The 22,937-nt window shown below is 35.8% G+C and overlaps 1 protein-coding gene across 1 annotated transcript; it reads right to left on the bottom strand.

Moving 5' to 3' along the window:
* Positions 1-12,048: 12,048 nt before the first annotated feature.
* Positions 12,049-22,226, bottom strand: Lin7c (lin-7 homolog C, crumbs cell polarity complex component). Its single transcript, XM_047519139.1, has 5 exons — positions 22,164-22,226; positions 18,906-19,024; positions 18,575-18,646; positions 16,477-16,686; positions 12,049-15,760 (listed from the first exon to the last, which is right to left on the bottom strand). Exons 1-5 carry the CDS (start codon positions 22,198-22,200, stop codon positions 15,605-15,607), a joined length of 594 nt encoding a protein of 197 aa, XP_047375095.1. The 5' UTR covers positions 22,201-22,226; the 3' UTR covers positions 12,049-15,604.
* Positions 22,227-22,937: the final 711 nt, after the last annotated feature.

Here is a 22,937-nt window from a genome sequence, read left to right as displayed (position 1 = left end):
GCAGAAAGAGCAAATTCACTCTTCCTCCAACTTTTTGTTCTACTCAAATCCACAATGGATGGGATGTCTACGTGCTTCAATGAATGAGGGCATCTTTACTCAGTCTACATATTCAAATCCTAATTTCTTTTAGAAACACCTTCACAGACAGACATAATCTTTTACCAGCTATCTGAGTATCCTTTGCCCAGTCAAATGGACATATACAATAAATCACCTCTTAGTATGTATTTATCCATCGTCGTGGTTAATACTGTTTATTTTAATTTTTATAACAATGCAATTAGGAATAATCTTGTATATATTTCCTTGCTCGCATGCAGGACTTTCTCTAAAATGTGTATATTTCCTTTATATGATACCGTGTGTGTGTGTGTGTGTGTGTGTGCACCTGTGTACGTGCATGTATTTCTGGTAGGGGGATTTCTCTATCATAGATTATATACATTAACCATTACTAGATGTTGCTAAATTACTCTCAAAAGTAACTGTATTTATAGTTCCCTTAGCAGAGAATAAGAATCTCCATTACTCTACATCTCACAATCACTTGGTATTGCAAGACGTAAAATTTTGCAAATCTATCTCATATAAAATGAAATCTGTGTGGTCTAAATTTGAATCTCCTCGAGTACAAGTGCATCTTTTCCATATATTTGTTGGACATTCCAATGTGCTCTTCTCTGCATTGCCTATTCATTTTATTTGCCTGTTTGCTTCCTATTGGACTGTTTACAATTTGTTTTTATTGTTTTATAGTACAGGTCCAGACAGTAAATATTTTGGGCTTTGTGGGCCATATGGTTTCTGTCACAATTTTTCAACTCTACCATTGTAACATGAAAGCAACAATATATAATATAAAAACAAATAGATGTGGTGTGTTTGTTCTAATAAGTTTTTTTTTTTTTCCCCACAAAACAAGTATTGGACTAGTTATTGATCATAGACCATAGTCTGTCAACTGTGCTTGCAATAAAGGATATTAATCCTTTATTGAACTCTACTGATTATTTTTGAAAACCATTTACAAGATTATGTAAAATTCAGAGTGACACACTTCAAAGGTGACCACCTTTTCTGGCAAGTTGAGATCAAGCAATTTCAAACTTTTGATGTCATTGTGAGCTGATACTGAAGATTCTATTGCAGGATGAGCCAAGAAGAACCCGTGATGAGTTTTAAAATACCTCATAACAAATGGCTCAGAGGAAGTCCTTGGCACTTAGAATTTACCCTACCCTTTTTCCAAAAGTCAACCCAAATATTTTTGGCATAATTATTCTTGATCTAATTAGGTAACCTGTGAGAAATGACTATTGAGTTTAAATAAAAGCACAGGTCCAAAATTGCCACTTGAAATTAGAAGCTGAATATGTAGCCAGTAAATATATATGTATTTATATATACCCACACACATGTACAAAAACATTTCAAACTGTGATAGATTCAGAGAATAAAGACTATTGGGTCTAATCCCCACCGATCAAACATCTGTCAACATATACTCTAATAAGTGAGTCTTCAAGATAAGAACTATTTCCACCATCAATTGCCATTGGATTGTGTCCATGCTCTGAGCCTCCACACTTGTATCCAGGACTTTGGGATGGAGACACTCCCACGTTAGGTCCCCAAACCTAGCTGTCATCCTCTTAAGTCTTAAGTAAGGTGCTTTTTCTCACTTGTCTTTTCCTTCAGTGTCTCAACATCACTTATTGTTCATAGGAAATGACATTTAATTTTTTAGGAATCATTTAAAACAATCATCATTTTGATGGACAAGAAAATAGTAACGATGTAAAATCCCTAACAAATAAAAACATTCTTTTAAGCTACACACATGGCTGAATTTGAGTTTCTGGCCCCTCTTTATTCGAAGCTTGGGCAAGTGTTGAGGGTGGCCAGCAGCTGCACATGCCACCTGTGCATAGCCAATGGACCTTTGGGATGGGAGAGCTGGTAGTGAGCTTTTGGCAGGACTGACTTGAAGCCAGCCTTTTTCAAAACATCACCAAAACAGCCTCTTACTCTCCTGACCTGGTTGAATATCCCAAGGTCAGATATCCTTTTCAGTTCTTCCGAAGACCCATATTGACCGCAGAGTTCAAAACAGTTGGATAAATATCAGCAGCATTTTCCTATTCTTGCCTAATCCTTTCTAAATCTGATTTTCTTTTCTTGATCTTACTCTTTCAATTTTAACACAAGAGGAGAATGAAACTCAAGGGAACAACTTCTGAATTACCGAACCACAAGTGGGCTCCATAGTCTGAGTATGTAAACTACTGGGGAGAAACAGAACTAGGTAAAAAATTCAATGAGTGTTGAAGAAACCAGATATTGTTGAGAGATAGAAGAGTAAAGGCAAGAAATATCAGAGTAAAACCCAGAGTAAGATGATTACTGCCTGGTTGTGCTGACAATTTTTTAAGACAAAAATGCCAACACGAAGTTCAGTCATGGAATCAAGGGTATTTTATCTCCTCAGAATTCTAAATAAAACTTTAAACACTTTGGAAAGACAATTGTTTTAGGGAGCTATGTGCAAAATCCATGCATACCACAATGCACATACTGAAAACCAGCACTCAAGGTGGGGCAGAGGTTGTTTTGAAATATCCTGGAAAGTTCTTCCCTATCTGCACAGACATATTTGAAAAGAAATCTAGAAAAGAAGGAGGTAATAAGAGATTTAAGAGAGAAACTTTTGGTAGGATGTGGAGGAAAGACTTCACATTTTCCTAAACTGGACATAATACAGTCTCAAAAAAAGACACTCCCAAATACTTCTTGGGTGAATCCCAAGCAATTATTTTTTTTGTCTAGTGACTGCTTACTATGATTTTTCAAAATAAAAGGAGCAACAAAATGGAAAATTTAACAATCCTAAGGTTTTTGAAAATGTCAAAGAACTGAAAACAAAAGATTCAGGGTTGGGCGGCTGGGATGTGGCTCAGTGGCAGAGTGCTTGCTTAGTATGTACAAGGCCCTGTGTTCATTCCCCAGCACCACAATAAATAAATAATCAATCCTGAGGCAATTCTTTTAAAAACACAGCAAACTACCAACCATGTGTAATTTTCAGATTACTTTGGAAAGGAAGAAAACAAAATCAAACAAACTACAGAGACCAGGTCATGGTGCTGGAAAGTGGTGCCAAATATGGTATTTACAGGTCTGGTTGGCAAAATCTGGTACTATTTACTGATATTTCTCTCACACATGTATTAAGTATTAAAATATATGAATCTAGGTTATAGAAGGCTATGGAGCAAGTTTAAAAATTTACTAATATTTAAAATTTACTAATATAAAATATTAGTATAAAATTTACTAATATTTAAAAATTTAATATGAAAGATAAAGTGGAGATATTGAGGTGATAGGGAACACATTATAGGCATTCTTCCAGTGTATTCCCTTCATTATAAAATAACATAAAGTTGCAAAACTTTTTAAAAATTTTTTTTAATTTCATTTTTTCAAGAAAGATTACCACGTACCTACTCAGATCTAATCTACTAGGGACTGAATGGCCTCAATTAATGCAGAAATGTCTATATGTAAATCACATGGGGGAAGATTTTAAAAATAGAAACCCTCAGGTTCCACTTTCCTTGATTCTATTAGAGTAGGTCTCAGGTGAAACCCTGGATTCCCAATGTTTAAAAGTTCCTGATTCTGATGTAGCCCTACACCCTCACTTATGACTCTGAGAAGCAGAAACCAATACAGGATTACTCGTGTGAGAGATTTGTTAGGGGAAAACTTTAGGAGGGGAAATGGAGAAGGAACCGAGGAAGACTGGTAGAGCCATCAGACTGGGGTGCAGGCCTGGACCCAGGTAAGGAAGAAAAGGAAGGAATCATCTTAGACTGAAGACAAAGGAAGGCGAGTCTGAGATTGCAGTGCAGTTCTGTAAAAAATTTCAACAAGGCCAAGGGGGGACCCCAAAACAAAATCACCTAACAGAGCAGTGCCAAGTCTCCAGGAATAGGCCTATTTAGTGTCTTGGCTGTGAGTCACTGGCTGGGAGCAGTCAAGCATGTGGCCTGAGCACAAAAGTGGTGAAGGATTTCTATAAGGCTGAAGAAGGCTGACCAGCATCCCTGCCATTCTTGGACACCTCTAGTTAGCATATTCATACCTCCACAGGTAGGAAAGTCCACCTTTGCACAGTTCTAGTGATTAGAATGTTCTATCTTATGTTGTACCAAATTTTCTCCTTATTGTTTTTTAAATCCTCAGAAATAGAGGATTACAAATAGAAGGAACCTGGAGGTCATGGGTTAAAACCCCTCATTTCATAGTCAGAAATCATAATCATGCAAGGCTACATACTTCTTAGTAGCAAAACTGGAGCTAACATCCAGGCCAATTGCTCTTTTCGTCTATAATTGCTCTCATTTTTAGCTTTAACTTTCATGGAAAATAAAAAATTTTTGGCAAATTTGATGTCAATAAAAAGCAAGTTAATCTCAATGACTCAGACACTAGAAATTGCCATACTTCCTTTGATATTATTTTTCTCAAACATCCTCTTTGAGCATGAATGAATGTAAGAAATATAAAGTCAAAGATTATTTCAATTCAGTTAAGGTTTTTCATATTTAGTAGAAGGAACAAAAATAATACTAAATATACTTCCATCAAACCTTCATACTGGACTGTGGACAGTTACTCATGTCATTTATTTTATGTATATATTCTTTTGGGTTTGGGGGGGAAGAGTTGCTTCTCCACATTTAAGAATATTAAAATTTTGTAAAATACATTTCAATTTAATTTTGAGTTCAAAAGAAAAGATCAGGTGCAGTTTATAAGCTTAGACCTAATCTTTAGCTAGTAAGAACTGCCAGAAATTTCTAAAGTAGAAACAATGACACTTTGGCGCCACCTTGTGGTACAAAAGTAAAGAGACAGATTATCCGTAGGCTGTATAATAAATCTGCTTTTCATTTACAGAAAGTGATAGGGAAAATTGTGTGTGCATGTGCGATTGATTCCTTTCTACTTAGTTTCAATAAAAATATTGATATTATAAAATAATCACACATTTGAGACCTTAAAGCTATTTTGCCACTATTTGCAACTAAGGTGATTTAAAATTGTGAAATTTGTTTCCAGCTATTCTACTCACAAAATTTTGCGTTCACGGTTTTTTTGTTGGAAGTGGAGAGTGATACCGGGGCTCTTGACCACTGAGTCACATCCCCAACCATGTTGTGTATTTTATTTAGAGACAGTATCTCACTGAGTTCTTAGCACTTCGCTTTTTCTGAGGCTGGTTTTAAACTCGTGATCCTTCTGCCTCAGCCTCCCAAGCCGCCAGGATTACAGGCATGCACCACCATGCCTGGCTTGTGTTCGTGTTTTACCTGGCTGCTGGAACACCATACTTGATGGATTTTACTTCTACCTCAATGGCGACTCCATTTCCATTGTTGGCAGACAGAATGAGGATCGGCTTGAAAAATCTGGAAGGAAGGTGCAGGCCCTTATCTGTGTGGCAAGTGAGCAAACTACGTGTGGGACTGATCAGAGTTCAGTCCTGGCGAAGAGTCAACTGGTTGTGTCAGTCTGGCTAATTTTGAGGAAGCCCGTTTTAGACCCTGTCAAAAACCCTAATTCCCCAGACATTAGACTCTATATGTAGCTTCAAGTCACACCATTCCAGTCTTTATTCAAAAGTCATCTTCTCAGAGGCCTTTCCTGTAGCATGACTGCATTCTCTCAAATTGTTTGTTATCTCAACAAGTATTGTCTGCTATGTGCCAGGCATGGTTATCAGCTCTGGTGAGAATGAATGAATGAATGAATGAATGATGACAGTCCTGCATACCCTTCAAGTTTATAGTATTGGGGTGGGGCGGGAAGAGCTGCAAAAATAGACAAGCAAATACATACCAGTGGAGAATGAAGGAGATTTCAGGCAGAGGGAACAGCAAGTATAAAGGTCTTGTCATCTCGGAGACTAAAGAACAGCAAAGCAGGAGACAGAAGCTGGGTTATGCAGGGTGCGGAGGATCACAGTTAGATATTTATTAGGTTTTTATTCTCACTAGGGTGGGGAGCTGATGGTGTTAGAAAGGGAACATCATCAGCACTCAACAGGTGCTTTAAAAAAAATAGTGTATTTGGTGATTGCTAGCACAATAGTAGTACAGTTGGTGCTGTTAAGAATTCTGGTAAAAACTGCCCGGACACATTGGCCCTGTCCCTGAACCATCCCAGACACAACCCAGCATGGGATCACAAGCTGTGAACCTTGAGAAGAGATTTAATACTGAGTCTTATTTTTCTTATTGCTATTTAGCCCTCCCATCCTGCTGGATTTCATAATGTTCATCACCAGCTAAATTTACATTACTTGTTTTCTCATTCATCTGTCTCTCCAACAATATGAATGCCTTCTTATGTCTTCTTTATTGTTGTATCCTAAGCACACTGTCCAGTACATGATAGTTGCTAAGTAAACGCAGAGTGAATAAATGCAGTAATGAATTTTATAGTTTCTACCCACTGAAACTCAAACATAAAGCTCATTTTATTGAAATGTATTGTTATGGTTTGGCTCTGGAATGTCCCCGAAAGGCGCGTGTACTGAAGGCTTGATTCCCAGTGCTTCAGTGTTCAGGGGTGGGGCTACTGGGAAAAAATTAGATCATGAGGGCTCTGACCTCATCCGTGTATTAATCCCTTGATGGGTTCTGATAGCTGAATGGACTATTAGGATGTGGTGGAAACTGTAGAAGGTGGAACCCAGTTGAATGGAGTGGGTCCTTGGGGGCGTGCCTTTGGGGATGATGTTTTGTCCTTGGCTCTTTTCTCTTGCTCCTTCTTTGCTGCCCAGCCGCCATGAGGTAAATATAGCTTTTCTCTGCCACATCTTTCTGCAATGCTGTTTTGTCCAAAGAAACGGAGCTGACCCTGGACTGAAGCCTCTGAAAGCATGAGTCAAATAAATCTTTCCTCTTTATTTTTCCCCCTCAGGTATTTTGTCACAGCAATGAAAAAGCTAATGTGAATGAAATCATTGCTGGTAAATTTCTTCTAACTTTTCTCATTGTTTCTTCAGTTAGCTCCTTCTGACATACTTAAATAATTAATAAAATATTTATTAAAACAGATATTAGTGACTGTACAAATTTCAGCTATTGGGCTGGGGATATAGCTCAGGGGACCCACACTTGCCTACCATATGTGAGGCCCTGAGTTTGATCACCAGCACCACAAAAGAAAGAAGAACAAAGTTTAGCAACTAAGATTTGGAATTTTTTATCATAAAAGATTAAAATAACCTTCATTGTTGTCTTCCATAAATTTAATTTGATATGTTAATGGAATGAAGTTATAAGATTGACAAAGATATTATGCTTTTGTATTAAATGTCCTTGCTAGGACATTTAATATCAGGATCAGGTGACAATTTCAAAATATCACATGCATGAATGTTTTTGTTTCCAACATAAGTTCTTGATCTATCTGTGAACTTCTAGAAAGTAAGCCAATTCAACAAGGTATAACAAATCAACATACTAGGTTTCAGGCACCTTGCCAAGTGATGGAGGTACAGTTATGATCCTTCTTGCTGTCATGGAACTTAAACTCTAATGGAGAAAATGCAATTAAAAATGTTAAAAATATCTTAACCATATTAACAAAATGATGAGGAACCCACCTTTAGAGGGAGTGGATGGAAGGGTTAATGGAAGTGGTGACTTCTGCTGACACCTGAGTGAGGAGCAGCATTAATCGAAGAACCAGACAGCAAGTTTTCCAGTAAGGGGAACTGGTGTGGAGTATAACAAATGGGGCAGTGAAATGAGAACTTACTCGAGAAGTAGGAAATGGATTCTGCAGAACCTTTTAAGTCATGGCAAGGTATTTTGATTTTATCCTAAGTACAAGGAAGTTTTAAGGAGAGAGCAATGTAATCAGTTCTGGTTGAATTCATTAATGCCTTGCATCAAGGTCATGGATCATAAGAAGCCTACAAAAACTCTCCTCGGTTTAATACTCCTGGCCAAAGGCAAATTCTCATCACAGTCCAACTGGAGCAATGGCTGCTACAGAAACTTCTCAGTGCTTACAGAAACTACACCACAGCCTAGAGTTGAGTTGAGAAAGATATGGTTAGGTAATAGCTGACAGACTTAAATGAGAAAAAAGCTACATTGTGTGGGGCTGATTGAGCCCAGGTGGGACAAGCTCAGGAGTCCCAGACAAGTCCCAAGAGGAACAAACTCAATTACACAGCTGCACAGGTGTCTATGGAAGTACTGGAAAACTTAAGAGCACAGCATCCTTCCTACTATCAAAAGCCAGGAATCTCATCCTTCCTTAGTCAAGGCTAATTCTATGGGAATCTTTTATTGCACATGGAAGAAACCACATTTAATTTTACCGCAGTACCCATTTTTGATAGTGATGCCACCAAAAGGTGGATTATTACATATTCACTTTTTAGATACTATGACAAAAAAAAAAAAAAAAAAAAAAAAAAAAAAAAAACCTACAAATTGGGTGACTAAAAGGAAGTTATTGTCTCACAGTTCTGGAGGCTAGAAGTCCAAGATCTAGGAATCAGCAATACTTCTCAGGGATGCAAGGGGCATCTGATCCACATCACTCTCCTTTCTCCTGGTGGTGTGTTGACACACTTTGGCACTCCTTAACATGTAGAGAAGCATTTCTATGAAATCTTCGTGGTCTTCCTACGTGTGTTATTTGTGTCCAAATTCTCTTGTTTAGTAAAGACACTAGCCATATTGGATTAGGGTCCACTCTAATGAACTCATTTTTTGTTTTAAACAAATGTAGTAATCTTCCCTTTTGCTCTTGAATTTTTAAAAATTTTATGGGTTCTTTTTAGTTATACATGACAGAATTCATTTTCTAATTTTTTTTTTTTTTTTTTTTTTTTTTTTTTTGCGGTGCTGGGGATCGAACCCAGGGCCTTGTGCTTGCAAGGCAAGCACTCTACCAGCTGAGCTATCTCCCCAGCCCCTCATTTTTTAATTTTTAAAAATTTTTACAGATTGCATTTTGATCGTTGTATACAAATGGGGTACATCTTTTCATTTCTATGGTTGTGCATGATGTAGATTTTGATGTAATTATAGAAGAAATACACCTTATTCTAATTAGGACCCCATTCTTGTGGATGTACATGGTGGTGGGCTTCACTGTGATATATTCATATATATACAAAGGAAAATTCTATCAGATTCATTTCACTGTCGTTCCTTTTCCTATACACCTGCCCTTCCCTCCATTACTCATTGTCTAATCAGCTGAACTTCTATTCCCTCCCTCCCCTTACTGTGGGTTAGCTTCCACATATCAGAGAAAACATTTGACTTTTGGGGACTGGTTTATTTCACTTAGCATGACAATATTCAGATCTGTCCATCTACTGGCAAATGAGACAAGTAACAATAAACATTGGCAAAGATGTGGGGGAAAAGGTGGTACTGCAAAATGGTGCAACCATTCTGAAAAGCAGTATGAAGACTCCTTAAAAAACCAGGAATGAAATCACCATTTGACTCAGTTATTCCACTCCTCAGTATACATACAAAGGATTTAAAATCAGCATACTACAGTGACACAGTCACATCAGGTTACAGCAGCTCAATTTGAAATAGCTAAGCTATGGAATCAACCCAGGTATCCGTCTTCAACAGATGAATGGATGTGATAATACACAACAGAATACTACTCAACCATAAAGAATAATGAACTCATTTTAACTTGATTACCTTTGAAATACCCTATCCCCAAATAAGGTCATAATATGAGGTACTGGGGATTAGGAGTCCAATATATCTATTTTTGTTTTAGAGACATAATTCGACTTGTAACACCTTAAAACACAGTTACAGGTTAGGCAGCATCTCAATTCAGGGCTCAAAAGATTGTCAAATAAGAGATACCAGAAACATAGGAATGGATAAAGAAATGTGGTATATATACACAATGGAATATTACTCAACCACAAAGAAGAATGAAGTACATGGATAGGACTGGAGATTATCATGAAATAAGTCAGTCCCCAAAATCCCAGGGCAGAATGTTCTCTGATATGCAGATTCTAATACATAATGGGGGCAAGGGGAGAAGAGAAGTTCATTGGATTACACAAAGGGGAATGAAGGAAAGGGAGAAGGGAGGGGAATAGGAAAGACAGCAGAATCAATCAGACATAACCTTCCTATGTTCATATATGAATATATGACCAGTATAACTCCACATCATGTATAATCACAAGAATGGGAAGTTATACTATATGTATGTATATGTCAAAATAATCTACTGTCATGCATAACTAAATTTTTAAAAATACCAGAAATAAAACTTTTCAATTGGTTTTAGGTTTTTGTTGCCCTCTGATGAATTACGTTTTAAAAAAAAAAAAACTACCACATACAGAAAACTTACATGCTTCCAATGCCCATTTTGAGAATTTAATTATTATTATTATTATTATTATTATTATTGGTACTGGGAATTGAACTCAACAACTGAGCCACATCCCAGCCCTACTTTGCAATTTATTTAGAGACAGGGTCTCACTGAGTTGATTAGGGTCCTAGCGCCACCATGCCAGGAACTCTTTGTTTTTTGAGATGTGTCCTGCTATGTTGTCCAGGCTGGTCTCAAAACTCCTGGGCTCAAGCGTCTGCCTTAGTCTCCAAGTAGCTGGTACTATAGGCATGTGCTGTTGCTCCAGGTTTGTCCCTTTCATAAAATGTAAAATCCAAGGAATAAAACTGACAAATGGGTTCTGTATGAATTTTACCTTTTGCTTTGTATATAAACCTTAAAGATTTCATCAAGAGAAGGTTATTTGCCACTGAAGAAATAACTGTTCAAAAACCTCAGTCACTTCCTTACATTAAAATCAGAATAATCAAAAATACTGAAACTGACAAAAGAATTCAAAGATTTAGGGAACTGTCTGGCTTACTGAAATTTCGAAGAAACTAAGGCCTAACAATTTTTTTTTGTTATATTCTGGTTGCCTGGTACATTATCATGCATTTTTGTGTCTTTTTTTTTTTTTTTTTTTTTTTTTTTTGCAGTGCTGAGGATGGAATCCACACCTAGCCTTATTCATGCTAGGCAAATAATATGCCACTGAACTACACCTTCAGCATCACCCGTATCCATCCATGCTTTTTAAAAGTTCATGATGGGGCTGAGGAAGTAGCTCAGTGGTAGGGCACTTGCTTAGCATATACATGAGGCAATGAGTCGAATACCACATGCTAGAAAAAAAAAAATTCACGATGGTAAATTATGCCTTATATCACATGACACCAGCAATTCACTCTCTCTAGCTAGGTCATCTTCTTACAAACTGCTTTTCTAACAAATCCCTTACTTGCACTTATCTTCCAATGATTTTCATTCTAAATGTGGTCCGAACACTTCATTCCTCAAAACCACACTAATGTTAGAATTCCATGAGCTTCTTTGGACAGAAATGTACAATTTCTTTATGAATCTTATTCTTCCTAAAATTTTTAAGCATAATTTAAAGGTTATATTTTATAGGCTTCAAAATAAGAACATGGTTACTGGAGTATGATTATTTCCTTTTTGCTGATAAGGTCCTAAAGCTATTTCACGTTGAAGGAATATAAAAGCAAAGAAATAGAACGTACTATGCCAGGCACCTTTCTAAGGGTTTTACAGATAATGGCATAATACTTATAATAGATGACAGATGAGAGAACTAAGGAATGGAGAAATCAGTAACTTATCTAACATTCACAGTAATGTTGGAACTGGTATTCAAATCACAGAACTTAGTGACCACAGTCCATGCTGTCTATCACACACCACACTGCCTCTCTTGCAGTAACAGAAATTGTCCTTTGGTTACATTTTATGAAATACAAAGCAAAATACAGAAACTTAAGAGTTTCATTTAGGCAATCACCATTAATTATATTTTTAACTTATGCAAAATTATTTTGTAACACTTTTCAGAAACACATCTATTTCTAATTGCATCAATTTTTTTCAACTCCAATGAACAAGGACATAACATACAAATTTATTTTAAATAAGTTAAGAATCAGAATTAAATTGATAAATGAAGTCATCTGTTGAAAAAGTGTTATTTGACATCCATTTTGGAGAAATATTATCTCAAACTAAAAAAGTAGAAGCATATCATTTGCCAGTATTTTTAAAAATCATGTCCAGATACAAATTAGTTTTAAAGTTCCTGAAAAGCAATGAGAAAGCAAGTAAATTGTTTTTATCCATTATGCAACTATTACTAAAACAATCTTTAAAGAAACATTAGTGAACTTTGGACAATAAAAACTATAAAACCAGACTGCTGGCAGAGTAAACAACAAACTGTAAGTTAGAAAATTCTTAAACATACATTTATTCAGGAAATACAATTACTAGAGGCCTTGATATTTCAATGATCATTCCACATTATAAAATACTCACAACATGTATTCTTTTAAGTCTATACCAAGTCATGCTGATATTCTTTCCAGATAAGCCATACTATTTCTTCTACTAAATGCTATAATATCCATTTTAATTTTAATTGTAAACAAAGTACTTGAGCCAAACTACTTAAGTACTTGAGCATGAAAATAAGAATATTAAAAAAAACCTAAAAACTTTAGGAGGAAAAAATGACAAAGGGAAACCCCTCCCCAATGCATCTGAATCATCCAACTTTTAAAGACGGAGGCCACTATAATCTAGCATTACAGTAAAGGATAAAGTGACCTTATTAAGACAGCATGTAATTATCAATATTTCTCATCTGTAATTTTTAAGCATGCTTTTCCAAAGAATAAACACTATTTTTGTACGTTTGAAAGGCAAAGGGAGCAGAAAGATGAAACATTAAAGTTTACATTTAAACTACTAGATTTTTTTAAAAAGAAAAAAAGGCAGACTATTACTACTTTTCAATTAAGAAACGACAAGTACCTTTTATTCCTAAAGAAATTACTAGAAATAAAATCAATCATTAAGTAGCTACAAATTGGAGTATTCTATTCTGATACTTGCAAACAGAACTAGTGGTTCTTAACCCTGGACGTTCATTAGAACCACCTGGTATGTTTTTTTAAAAATGAGTGATCCTGATTTAATTGTTATGGGAGGGTATCCACGTTATCAATATTTTTTGAGCTCTGAAGGGCATTTTAATACACAGCTAAGACTGAGAAACACTGAGTCAACTCATTTAGAAGTAATAAGAATGTTAAAGGAAAAATGCAAGGGGGTGGTTAACATTTGTAATTTACAAATCAAGCACCAATTATACTTACTATGTGCCTAGCTTTATTAACAAACCATCCATTTATACGATGAAAATTCCCTTAATTTCCTCATCATACTAGATCTCCTTTGTACATCTTTGCTACTGAATGAACCATTCTATGGTCAAGATTTAAAATTCTGAGAGATACTATGAAAACTGCAATAATGAAAACAAACTACTGCTACTCATGCTCAACAGTACCAAGCAAAACTACTTGTATTTGGCTCCTTAAGCTATCTTTATTTTAAGAATTATAAATAGGTGCCAACTCACACAAAGAACAGATTGTGGATTACTGCAAAAGAAAAAAAAAAAAATCCCAGCTTATTTAATTTTACTGAGTTTCAACACCAAAAAAGACTTAACTTGGCTGAAAGTTCTAAAACAGCTGAGACACTGAACCAGGAAGCTATAATTTATAAGGAAATGCTGATATATCCTAAAAGCTACTGTAGCTGTAGCTATATTAAAATAAGATTTCTTCAGGGTTTATTTACCCTGTAATGCAAGAATACAAGCATAACAATAATATTACTGCTTTTATATGCACCAATACTTCTCTTTAATATATAAAGCTCTACAACAAATACCTCTAATAATTTTACAATTAAATTAAGTCCATAATTCTATACTACTTTGGTCCCAACATTTTAAAAACACATCAATTAATTTTGAAAATATACAATTTAACAACATGATCCTATCAATAACAAGCATGTTTTGTAGTGGACTAAACACACATTCAACCATGCAATCCAGTGTTCAATACCTAAATGATAAATAATAATGCTGATTGACTTATATTCTGAAAAAAATCACTGAAAACTGGAATAGTCTTTTAAGACTCACAGTGCTCACAAACATGCAGAGAAAGGTATACAAATTTCTATTCTTCCTTGAAGGAATATTACAATGCCCACTTTTTTTTATACAGGATGGATAATTATGCCAAATTCTTTTTTCTTTATAGCATGTCATTCACAATTTTTAAAAAAGTACAAATGTTCCTATGAGTTGTGACTGAAAATGAACTCTTAAATTTCAGCTTTTATGCAGACCTCAGTCACAGTCATATACTAATAGCTGCCATTTAGTAAAATAGTGACATCCAGTGGACAAATGACATAAAGTAACTTTCAAAATTCCCACTATATTTGAATAGTAAACAAAGATTGCATCTCTAAATCCAACCATTTTAATATGAATGAGTTCCTACTCATTTTGACAATCTACAGATTCTTATCAAATCACCTCACAGTTTTTATGGATCTTAACCATATCCTCTTTTTCTTATTTAACATTGATTCTTTAAACTGACCTAGTAAGATGTATAACTCAAGACTAGTGAAGTTAAAGGTATTACTTTTTCTTGTTTGTTTCTTCTATTTCCCACCACAAACTAACTGGCTCATCTCTAGGCATGGAAAGACCAAACCATGAGCAATGTATTTAAATAAAAATGAATAGCCTTAAAAAATTTGTAAGATGAAATCTGAACCTGTTTTGCATTTATACTTTTTGATATACTGTTGAATACAAATAGAAAGGAATATAATCATTAATGCTAATAGTCAAATCACATCCTCTTGCCTCACTGCTCAAATATTATGAAATACATATTTTAGCAATGATTGTTTCAGTGTTTAAAAACTCACTTTTATAAGTCAGTATAAATGAATACCCATTATACATGTTCAAATAAAAGTAAAAAACTTCCAATATGCTGTTATTATTTATCACTGATTATATATATTATGTGTATATTCAAAGTACAAAATGCAGCAATGATGTTAACAATGATGGTGTAATGAACTTCTGTATGTGAGACTGCCATGTTTAATTTCTTGGAAATCTGTAAAGGAATTTCAGAGATTAAAAAAAATATAGTAAGCAAAAAAAGAGTTGGAGAACTGTTAATTTTAAATAAGTAGCCAAATGAAGAAACCATTCTTCCTAAAAAAAGATTAAGAATGTAAAAGTACATTTTAATATTAAAAAAGCATTTTTAAAAATCTAGAACAACTTTATGACAAAATCTGCATTTGAAAAAGGTCTGTAAAAACAGCAGGACAGAATTGCCCTCAACACCTTTTACTTTTTCTTGTCAGAAAAAAGTGTATGCATCTCTAGAACCATAAATGATGTTAAAATAGGCATTTATAAAATGGCAAGGAGGATTTCACGGGAAGTTTGCATGTTTTTTTACAATCATTGGCATTGTGGCCATCAGTAGGTCACAAGTAAAACTTCTCTAGCTAAAAAGCAAAATGAAATATAGTTTTAAATGTATTAGGTCTGTTGTCTGCGTTTTGCAGATCTCATTTTTTCAAAACGTGACTCCATTTCTTCTAAGACTTTGGGTGTATACCGTACTACTAATTTAACTTTTCCTTGGGCTGCTTTCAGCAGTTCTACAGCTTTTTCATGATGTTCTCCTTCAACGCTCTAGAAAAAAAAAGTACACACATAATTAATATTTAGGTTTTGAAATTAACTACGAATGTAAAAAGGTTAAAAATTATGTAAAAAGAGACTTCATATTGCACCATTTCAGTCAAGATTGGGCACATTCGGGGTGATATGGCCATAGAGATACTGTATCCTTTCGATTACTAATCTTCCTTATCCTTGTAATCTATGTGAAATCTGGTGCAATACCACATTCTGTTTACAGTCTAGCAACTGTTTTTTAAGTTTCAAATAATTAGCATTTCAATATACGTGCCTTATTATCACACTATATCAGAAGTAAACCAATCACCATTCTATAAAAGTAAAATGAGGGTAGATTTCTAATTTTGTTTACTGCTTTAACTACTGAAGAGTTTAATTAGGTCATAAAAATCACACAAAGCACTGCTAATTTACACTGAAGAGATGCAAACCATATTTAGAGTGCATTAAAAAGATCACTGGGCTGGAGACAGAGCTTGGTGGTAGAGCACTTGACTAGTATGCACAAAGGCTTGGGTTCAATCCCCAGAACTGCATTTAAAAAGAAAAAAACAAAAAACAACCACTGTCCTAAATAGTACTGCCTAGGATTCCCTTAGGGGATTCCTAAACTAATCCCCTGCCCTGGCATCTTCCTTTTTAAACCCAAATGCACCCCCAAGTGGTCACAATACATTACTACAAATAGGAATAAAATTCATCCTTACCACTCCATTAACAGAAAGGAGTTGATCTCCTCGTTTGAGGCCCCCATGCCTATCAGCTATTCCACCTGGAATTATTCGAGATATGTAGATTGGAGAGTTTTGTTCTTTGCCTCCCATAATATTGAACCCAAGACCCTCTTCTGTTTTGGGTAGCTCAACAACTCGAGGATGAGAATGTCCTTCACTGGCAGCAAATGCAGCGACAGTAGCCTGAAAGAAAATTCCACATATTTAAAAAAAATAGGACCTTTGTTTACTTCAGTTCTTTCATCTCTTTAAAAACTATCTTTTTTGTTTTGTTTTTTGGCAGTGCTGGGGATTGAACCCAGGGACTCATGCATATTAACAAGCATGTGCATTCTACCACTGACCTATATCCCTGGCCTACTGAACTACTTTTGAGGCAGGTGTGTACACACACACACACGCACACAAATTTAATCAGTTTTATAGTTATAAATAGTAGCTGGGTTCATCCTGACAAACTTATACATACATGAAATTCGATTTTAGTTCATAATCTCCCCCTTTTTCCTTCCTGTTCTCCCTCTCCTTCCCCAATATACTTGATTCTTTTGCTGGTCTATTCATTTATATTTGACTGGTTCTTTTTACTTTACATAAAGGTGAAATCCCCTCTGGTATATTTATATATGCACATAACATGATTTTTAAAGAATTCATTCTGCATTGTGAGGCACATTTTTGATATCTGAGTATTCACAAATTCATTGATTATTCTGAGAAGTTAAGCAGAAGGTGTTTAAAAATGATAACTGAAAAGAATATATATTCCATGACTACGTATGAAACAAAATTTTTTAGCATACTCCCATCCAATGCCCAGAACTTTTGTATAGTTCCATGTGTGCAGGGCTTGGCAAGCAGGCTTGCTGGGTACATAAACATTCTGTGTATTAAAGATGAATATTCTACCCTAGTACACCAACAGTCTGGAGTTTCAGGGCCATATAGCCTGGCATTTGTGTAAAATACATGCTACCTATAACAACCCACACAGAGTTGTCCTTATATGTAGTCATTTTGGCTGCTATACTCTTTGTACCATGTACAAAATAAATAATACATCAAGAACTCTCTATATTAAGAAAAACAGGGGCATTTTTAGCCAATATGAGTATTTTTTTGTTGTTATAGTTAACTATCTAGTTACAAGTAAAAAACCCCATAGAAGATTTAATACAGCCATATCCTCTTTAAATTCTAACAAAATTGAATTTTCCTGTTTCATTATGTTTTTAAAGTAATTAATTTGGTACCATTATTCATGATGGATCAGAGTACATGAACAAAATTAGAAGGGGGAAGAAGAAAATTAAGACTTGTTTGAAGCTCCAAAAAAGTTCTCATTTCTTACCTAATAGAACAAAGGCTCACAAACTCAGTAAATTGCGAAGGTTATACAACTCAAGGATGAAAACTAAATTTCTCTTTTTCATTCTGATAAACCATACCCACAAGTTTAAGTATTTGTATCTGTCCTTCTGGGAACCAGGAACTCAATAAAAAATTATCTGCAATGATTAATTCTACTATACCATCTACTATTCATATTAACATATCTAACCACAAGATATATAATTAATGTGTGAATTATTTGAGGAAAAGTCTGGTACAGAAAAGAACACAAACTCCATCTTCAGTCCTGCAGAGGTACTCTACTACTGACATTATACCATATTTGAAGAGCTAGGGTAAAGGACAACACAAAGAATAACCCCATTCTACCATTTACTACTTGTGTGGTAGTTTCAGACAAATAATCTAATTTGACGCTTCCTCACCAATGAGAAATTCATGTTCAATATAAAATTGGTGCTATTTTACATGCATCTATGATGTTTATAACACAATTATGTACTGCATATGTATATTATTATTGTATGTGAGAGCATTTTCAATGCCTTATCTAAACTATATAAAGTAATAAAAAAGTCTTAGTACTTGAGAAGCTTAGTATAATTTGAAAGATTATACGTTAGCTTCTAAAACAAGCTTATTACGAATCTAATAATTGTATATTTTAAGCCTCTAATTTATGAAGAATTCTTACTTTTGGTAAATGAAAAAAATTTACCTTTGCAGTTGCATTAGCTCTCACTTCAGGACTGCTACTAATATCCACAGTCTCATAGACATGTTCATATACCTGTAAAACATAAAAGTTGTCAAATCTTGGACTATACCAAGTTTGAGTTCTCTGGGAAGTTAAATGTGTTAAAACTTCACACAAAGTTATGTGTCCTTGTAAAATATTTTTCTATTAGAAATTCCAAAAATTAAAGAACAGGCTCAAATGTTTTTCTAATGCTTATTTCTTAAGATATTCTAAATCTAAATTTCAGAGTATTATTATTATCTTAACTACTAACTAAACTTTTCAGTATGTTTTAATCATATTTACTCACCTCTCTTACAGCATTGCAGAACTCACTCTGAAGGACTCTTTGTAAAGCCTGAAGTTTCTGTGGTGGTACCTCTCCACTCCTTTGTAGTTTTTCCAACAATTCAATTGCTCTACAAATATCTAGAGTTAAACAAACACATAATGATAGATAACTTTCTCTAAAGATTCTCTAAATACCTATGTAACATTGTAGTAATTAGGATTAATTCCCTAAGGACTAATAGTATGTAGAAGATACAAGGAAAAAAGGTGTCAGTGTTTTTGTATGTGTGTGTATGGATGAGAGAGGGGAGATTATTTGTGTGCACATACAGAACAACAGTGTAAAATCTGAGCACATTAAATTCTATAGATGTAAAATTTCTGATGTTGCAGAAGTATAAAGTTAAAAAAATGACTGAGAGAGGCAAACTGAATATAAACTACTAAATGTCACAAGAAAGGACTGGAGGTCAGATGTGACAGACATTTTAGCACTGCACTGCTTCAGAAAAGCTAGCAGGTACTATTGGGAACTATTTAGTCAAAAAAATGTACTTAATTATCTTATTAGTAACCAAAGTACTAAATGGTATAAGAGACCATGTGCCAGTGAAATCACTGTTCATTTCCTAAAGACAAACATGATACATACATAAATATGAATTGTTCAATAACAGATGCAGATAGTGACTGGGACACATTTAAATTAACAGTAAAGTGAATAAAATTAACTGATTTGTTTTCAACTTAGGATTGTTTATATAGTGTTTTAATTCAGACAACTTCAATCAAATACATAGGTTTAAAAAAAAAACTAGTTCTGTAAATCCGGTCTCCATACTAGTCGTGAGATCTTGCAGAAGTTACTTAACCTCTTGTGTCTCAGCGTCTTTTCACGGCATAACGCAAATAATATACCTTCTTCATAAAAGGCATTTGATAACCAATCCAAAAAATATCTTTAAAAAGGCCTAGCAAACATAATTATTATGTTACACTGGCATCAATCTTAAGAAATATTAAGGGGTTGCATACACTTATACAAATATATTAAGTATGTGAGGCAACTGTCATAGAAAAGTGTGAGGATGTGTTTTATGAATTAAGAAACTTTACAAGATGCAGTCATGTTACAAGAATTAATGAAAATGTCTGTTTGACTTTTTCTTCCAGTTTTTATACCTAGGTGAATTAAGTTTTGATGATTTAGAAGGCACTTCCTTTTTTTTTTCCCCTCCTACTACTAGGAATTGAACATAGAGTCTTAAATATGCTAGGCAAGCACTCTATCAATAAACTACATCCTCAAGCCTTTTTTGTTATATTTTGAGGAAGGGTCTCACTAAGTTGCCAAAGCTGGCTTTGAACTTGGGATCCTTCTGCCTCAGCCTCTATAGTAGCTGAGATTACAGGCATATACCACTTTGCTCAGCTGGCACTCAGGATCTTGATCACATACACTGATATTGTACTGTAGGATTATTGGGAGTATTTGTTAACAGAGTCCTGAAATAATCTAACTTTCCTATGCTGCTAAATAGAACCACTTATAATTCATCCCTACTAAGGTGCTGAGGATTCTACTGAAGAATTAAAAAAGAACGAAAAAAAAAAAAAAAAAAGTAAAGACAACTACCAAAACTGACTGACAGAGGATGAAATTCCACATTGTGTACTGCATTTAAAAATACAATTCTGCCAACATGTTAGGATCCTACAATTAGCTTTCAAAGAAAAACACTTACTCCTGCTAACACCAACAAATTTGTTCCTATCTGCAAAGCATATCACCACTGCGCTCAGGAGGAAGATGTCACCTTCATCTTAAGTCTATCTTAGTAAGTCTACTCAGAGTGGTTACTCCTGTCATAAAATTATGCTTCAATAGATGACCTGGTGGGTTGTAGAGAAACCACCTCATTTATAAAAAAGGATTCCAAATGAGGAACACCATAAGGAACAAACTAAGAATCATATGTGCACATTTGTTTGTGGGAAGGGATGAGAAAAAGTCTTTTCTAAATACAATAATTCTAAAAATGCATTTTCTTCCTAGAGAATATGAAGACTATAAGTGCAAATGTTAATATGTGCAAAATAACTTCAATCTCCATTTTGTGCTGTTTATCAACAGCGCTAAAATGTTTTTGTGGTACTTCTTGACTAATATAATTTTTAAGCCAGGCAAGTGATACACACCTATAGTCCAACTACTTGGGAGGCTGAGGCAGGAGGATCTCAATTTCAAGGCCAGCCTGAGCTGAGATCTTATCTCAAAATAGAAAACAAAAGGGCTGGGGATGTAGCTCACTGGTAAAGCACATCTGGGTTCAAACCCCAGAAATGCAACAAAACAGAACAAAAACCAGAAGAATAACTTTGATGCTTGTGTATCAAAAGCATGTTTGAATTGTATGAAATAAAGGATTTAGGAAACACAAAGGAGCATTGAAAATCTTAATATCTGTATCTTCACTGACTTCTTGGTCTCTAACAACACAGCAAAATAGGTTTTATCTTCCTGAACAGTCTGCTTTAAGAAGCAATCAACCAATCACAGTTTGCAATTGTAGGGTTTGTTTAAAAAAAAAAAAAAAGAAAAGAAAGAAAAGAAAGAAATACTATTGCACCTGCCAAGTGTTTTACAATGTACCACAACTTCACCTAAGTTACATAACCAGCTTTCCAAGATCATGTCAGTAGGATTGCTTTTTAAAGCACCCTCTTCGTGCCTGGGTAGGGTACCAAAGCTGGGAAATATCCTCATTCCGAATGCAAGGATGGTTGTGGTGAAAGTAACGAAGAAGTCTGTGTTGAAATAAGGCCGGGGGAGTTCTTGTGGAAATGTGCCGCGTGTCCGGGTATTGATATGTGGGTGAAGGCGAGCCCACTGTTTGTCCAAGTGTAAGTACAATGAGTGTAGACCGTCGGAACTGGGTGTGTGACATACGTTGTTCGGGTTTACATCTCCCTGAACGCCGCCTCTCCTGTGCCCACCCAGAAGGCGGGTGTGCAGCGTATGTCTGCAAACGTGAGCAGATTGTAATTAACTGTGCTATGCCCCGGGACAGTGCGCGTGAACACAGAAAGGGGTCTGGCTAAAAGTCAAAAGATCGTAAGCGCCCTCCCCCGTGCGGATGACAGCGACGTCGCCGGTCGGCAAGCGAGGGGCAGGCAGGTTCCGGGTCTGAACATGGGTAGCCTCTCCTGCTCTCCGGTGACACCGCACTTTCTCACCCGCTCCACCCGCCCCGGTCCGGGAATCGGCCGCACTCACCCCTCTCCAGGCGTACGGGTTCGCCCAGCGCCGCCATCTTCTCCCTTAGCAATACCGAACGACAGGAAGTGACGACAGAGGAGCCGCGGTGGGCGGGGCGGGACCTAGCGGGAGCCGGAAGGGCGAAGACCGGTCGGTATCGCGAGAGCAGGAAGGGCGAATGCTTACTCCGCGAAGTACTGTATGGAAGAGGGTTTCCTAGGATGGGTTTGAGAAAGTTGCCGAGTCACTAGCATCTCGAGTTCCCCGGCATTTCAGATTGAAAAGAGCCTTTTTCCTCACCCCCTGCTGCCTGCCCTGGCTTCACTTCCTTCCCACCGCTTGGAGTTGTTTGTAGATGAGTCACTGTATGGATTCTAGTTCCACGAGCCTGGATCATTTACCCTCTTGGCCTCAGTTTCCCCATCTGTGCGACGAGAGGTCCTGTCTCCAAGTTCTTTGAAATTTCTGAATGCAAATCTCCAAGATCTTTGAAATTCCTGAATGCAAAAATTAGGTGACAGTTAAGTGTGTAAATAACGTTGTAAATTCTTTGTTCGTGGCAGCCTTACTTTAATTTTAAAAATCCAAGGCTTGAATCTTACCCTCAAATCTGAGAGTAAAGGCGGAAAGTACAAAGAAAATGGGCGGTAACTGGGTGAGGGAGGGAAGAAAGTGCTTTGGTGTGCCACAAAGTAACAATCTTAAGAAACAGATTCAGAATCTTATGTAAATGTAAAAGGAATATCACAAAGCAAATAATACTATTTAGGGCCACTTGAAATTTTCATGAGC

Source organism: Sciurus carolinensis, chromosome 11 (genome assembly GCF_902686445.1).
Source record: "Sciurus carolinensis chromosome 11, mSciCar1.2, whole genome shotgun sequence".
In the NCBI taxonomy this organism is placed as follows: Eukaryota; Metazoa; Chordata; class Mammalia; order Rodentia; family Sciuridae; genus Sciurus; species Sciurus carolinensis.
This window is presented reverse-complemented; position numbering and strand designations above follow the sequence as displayed.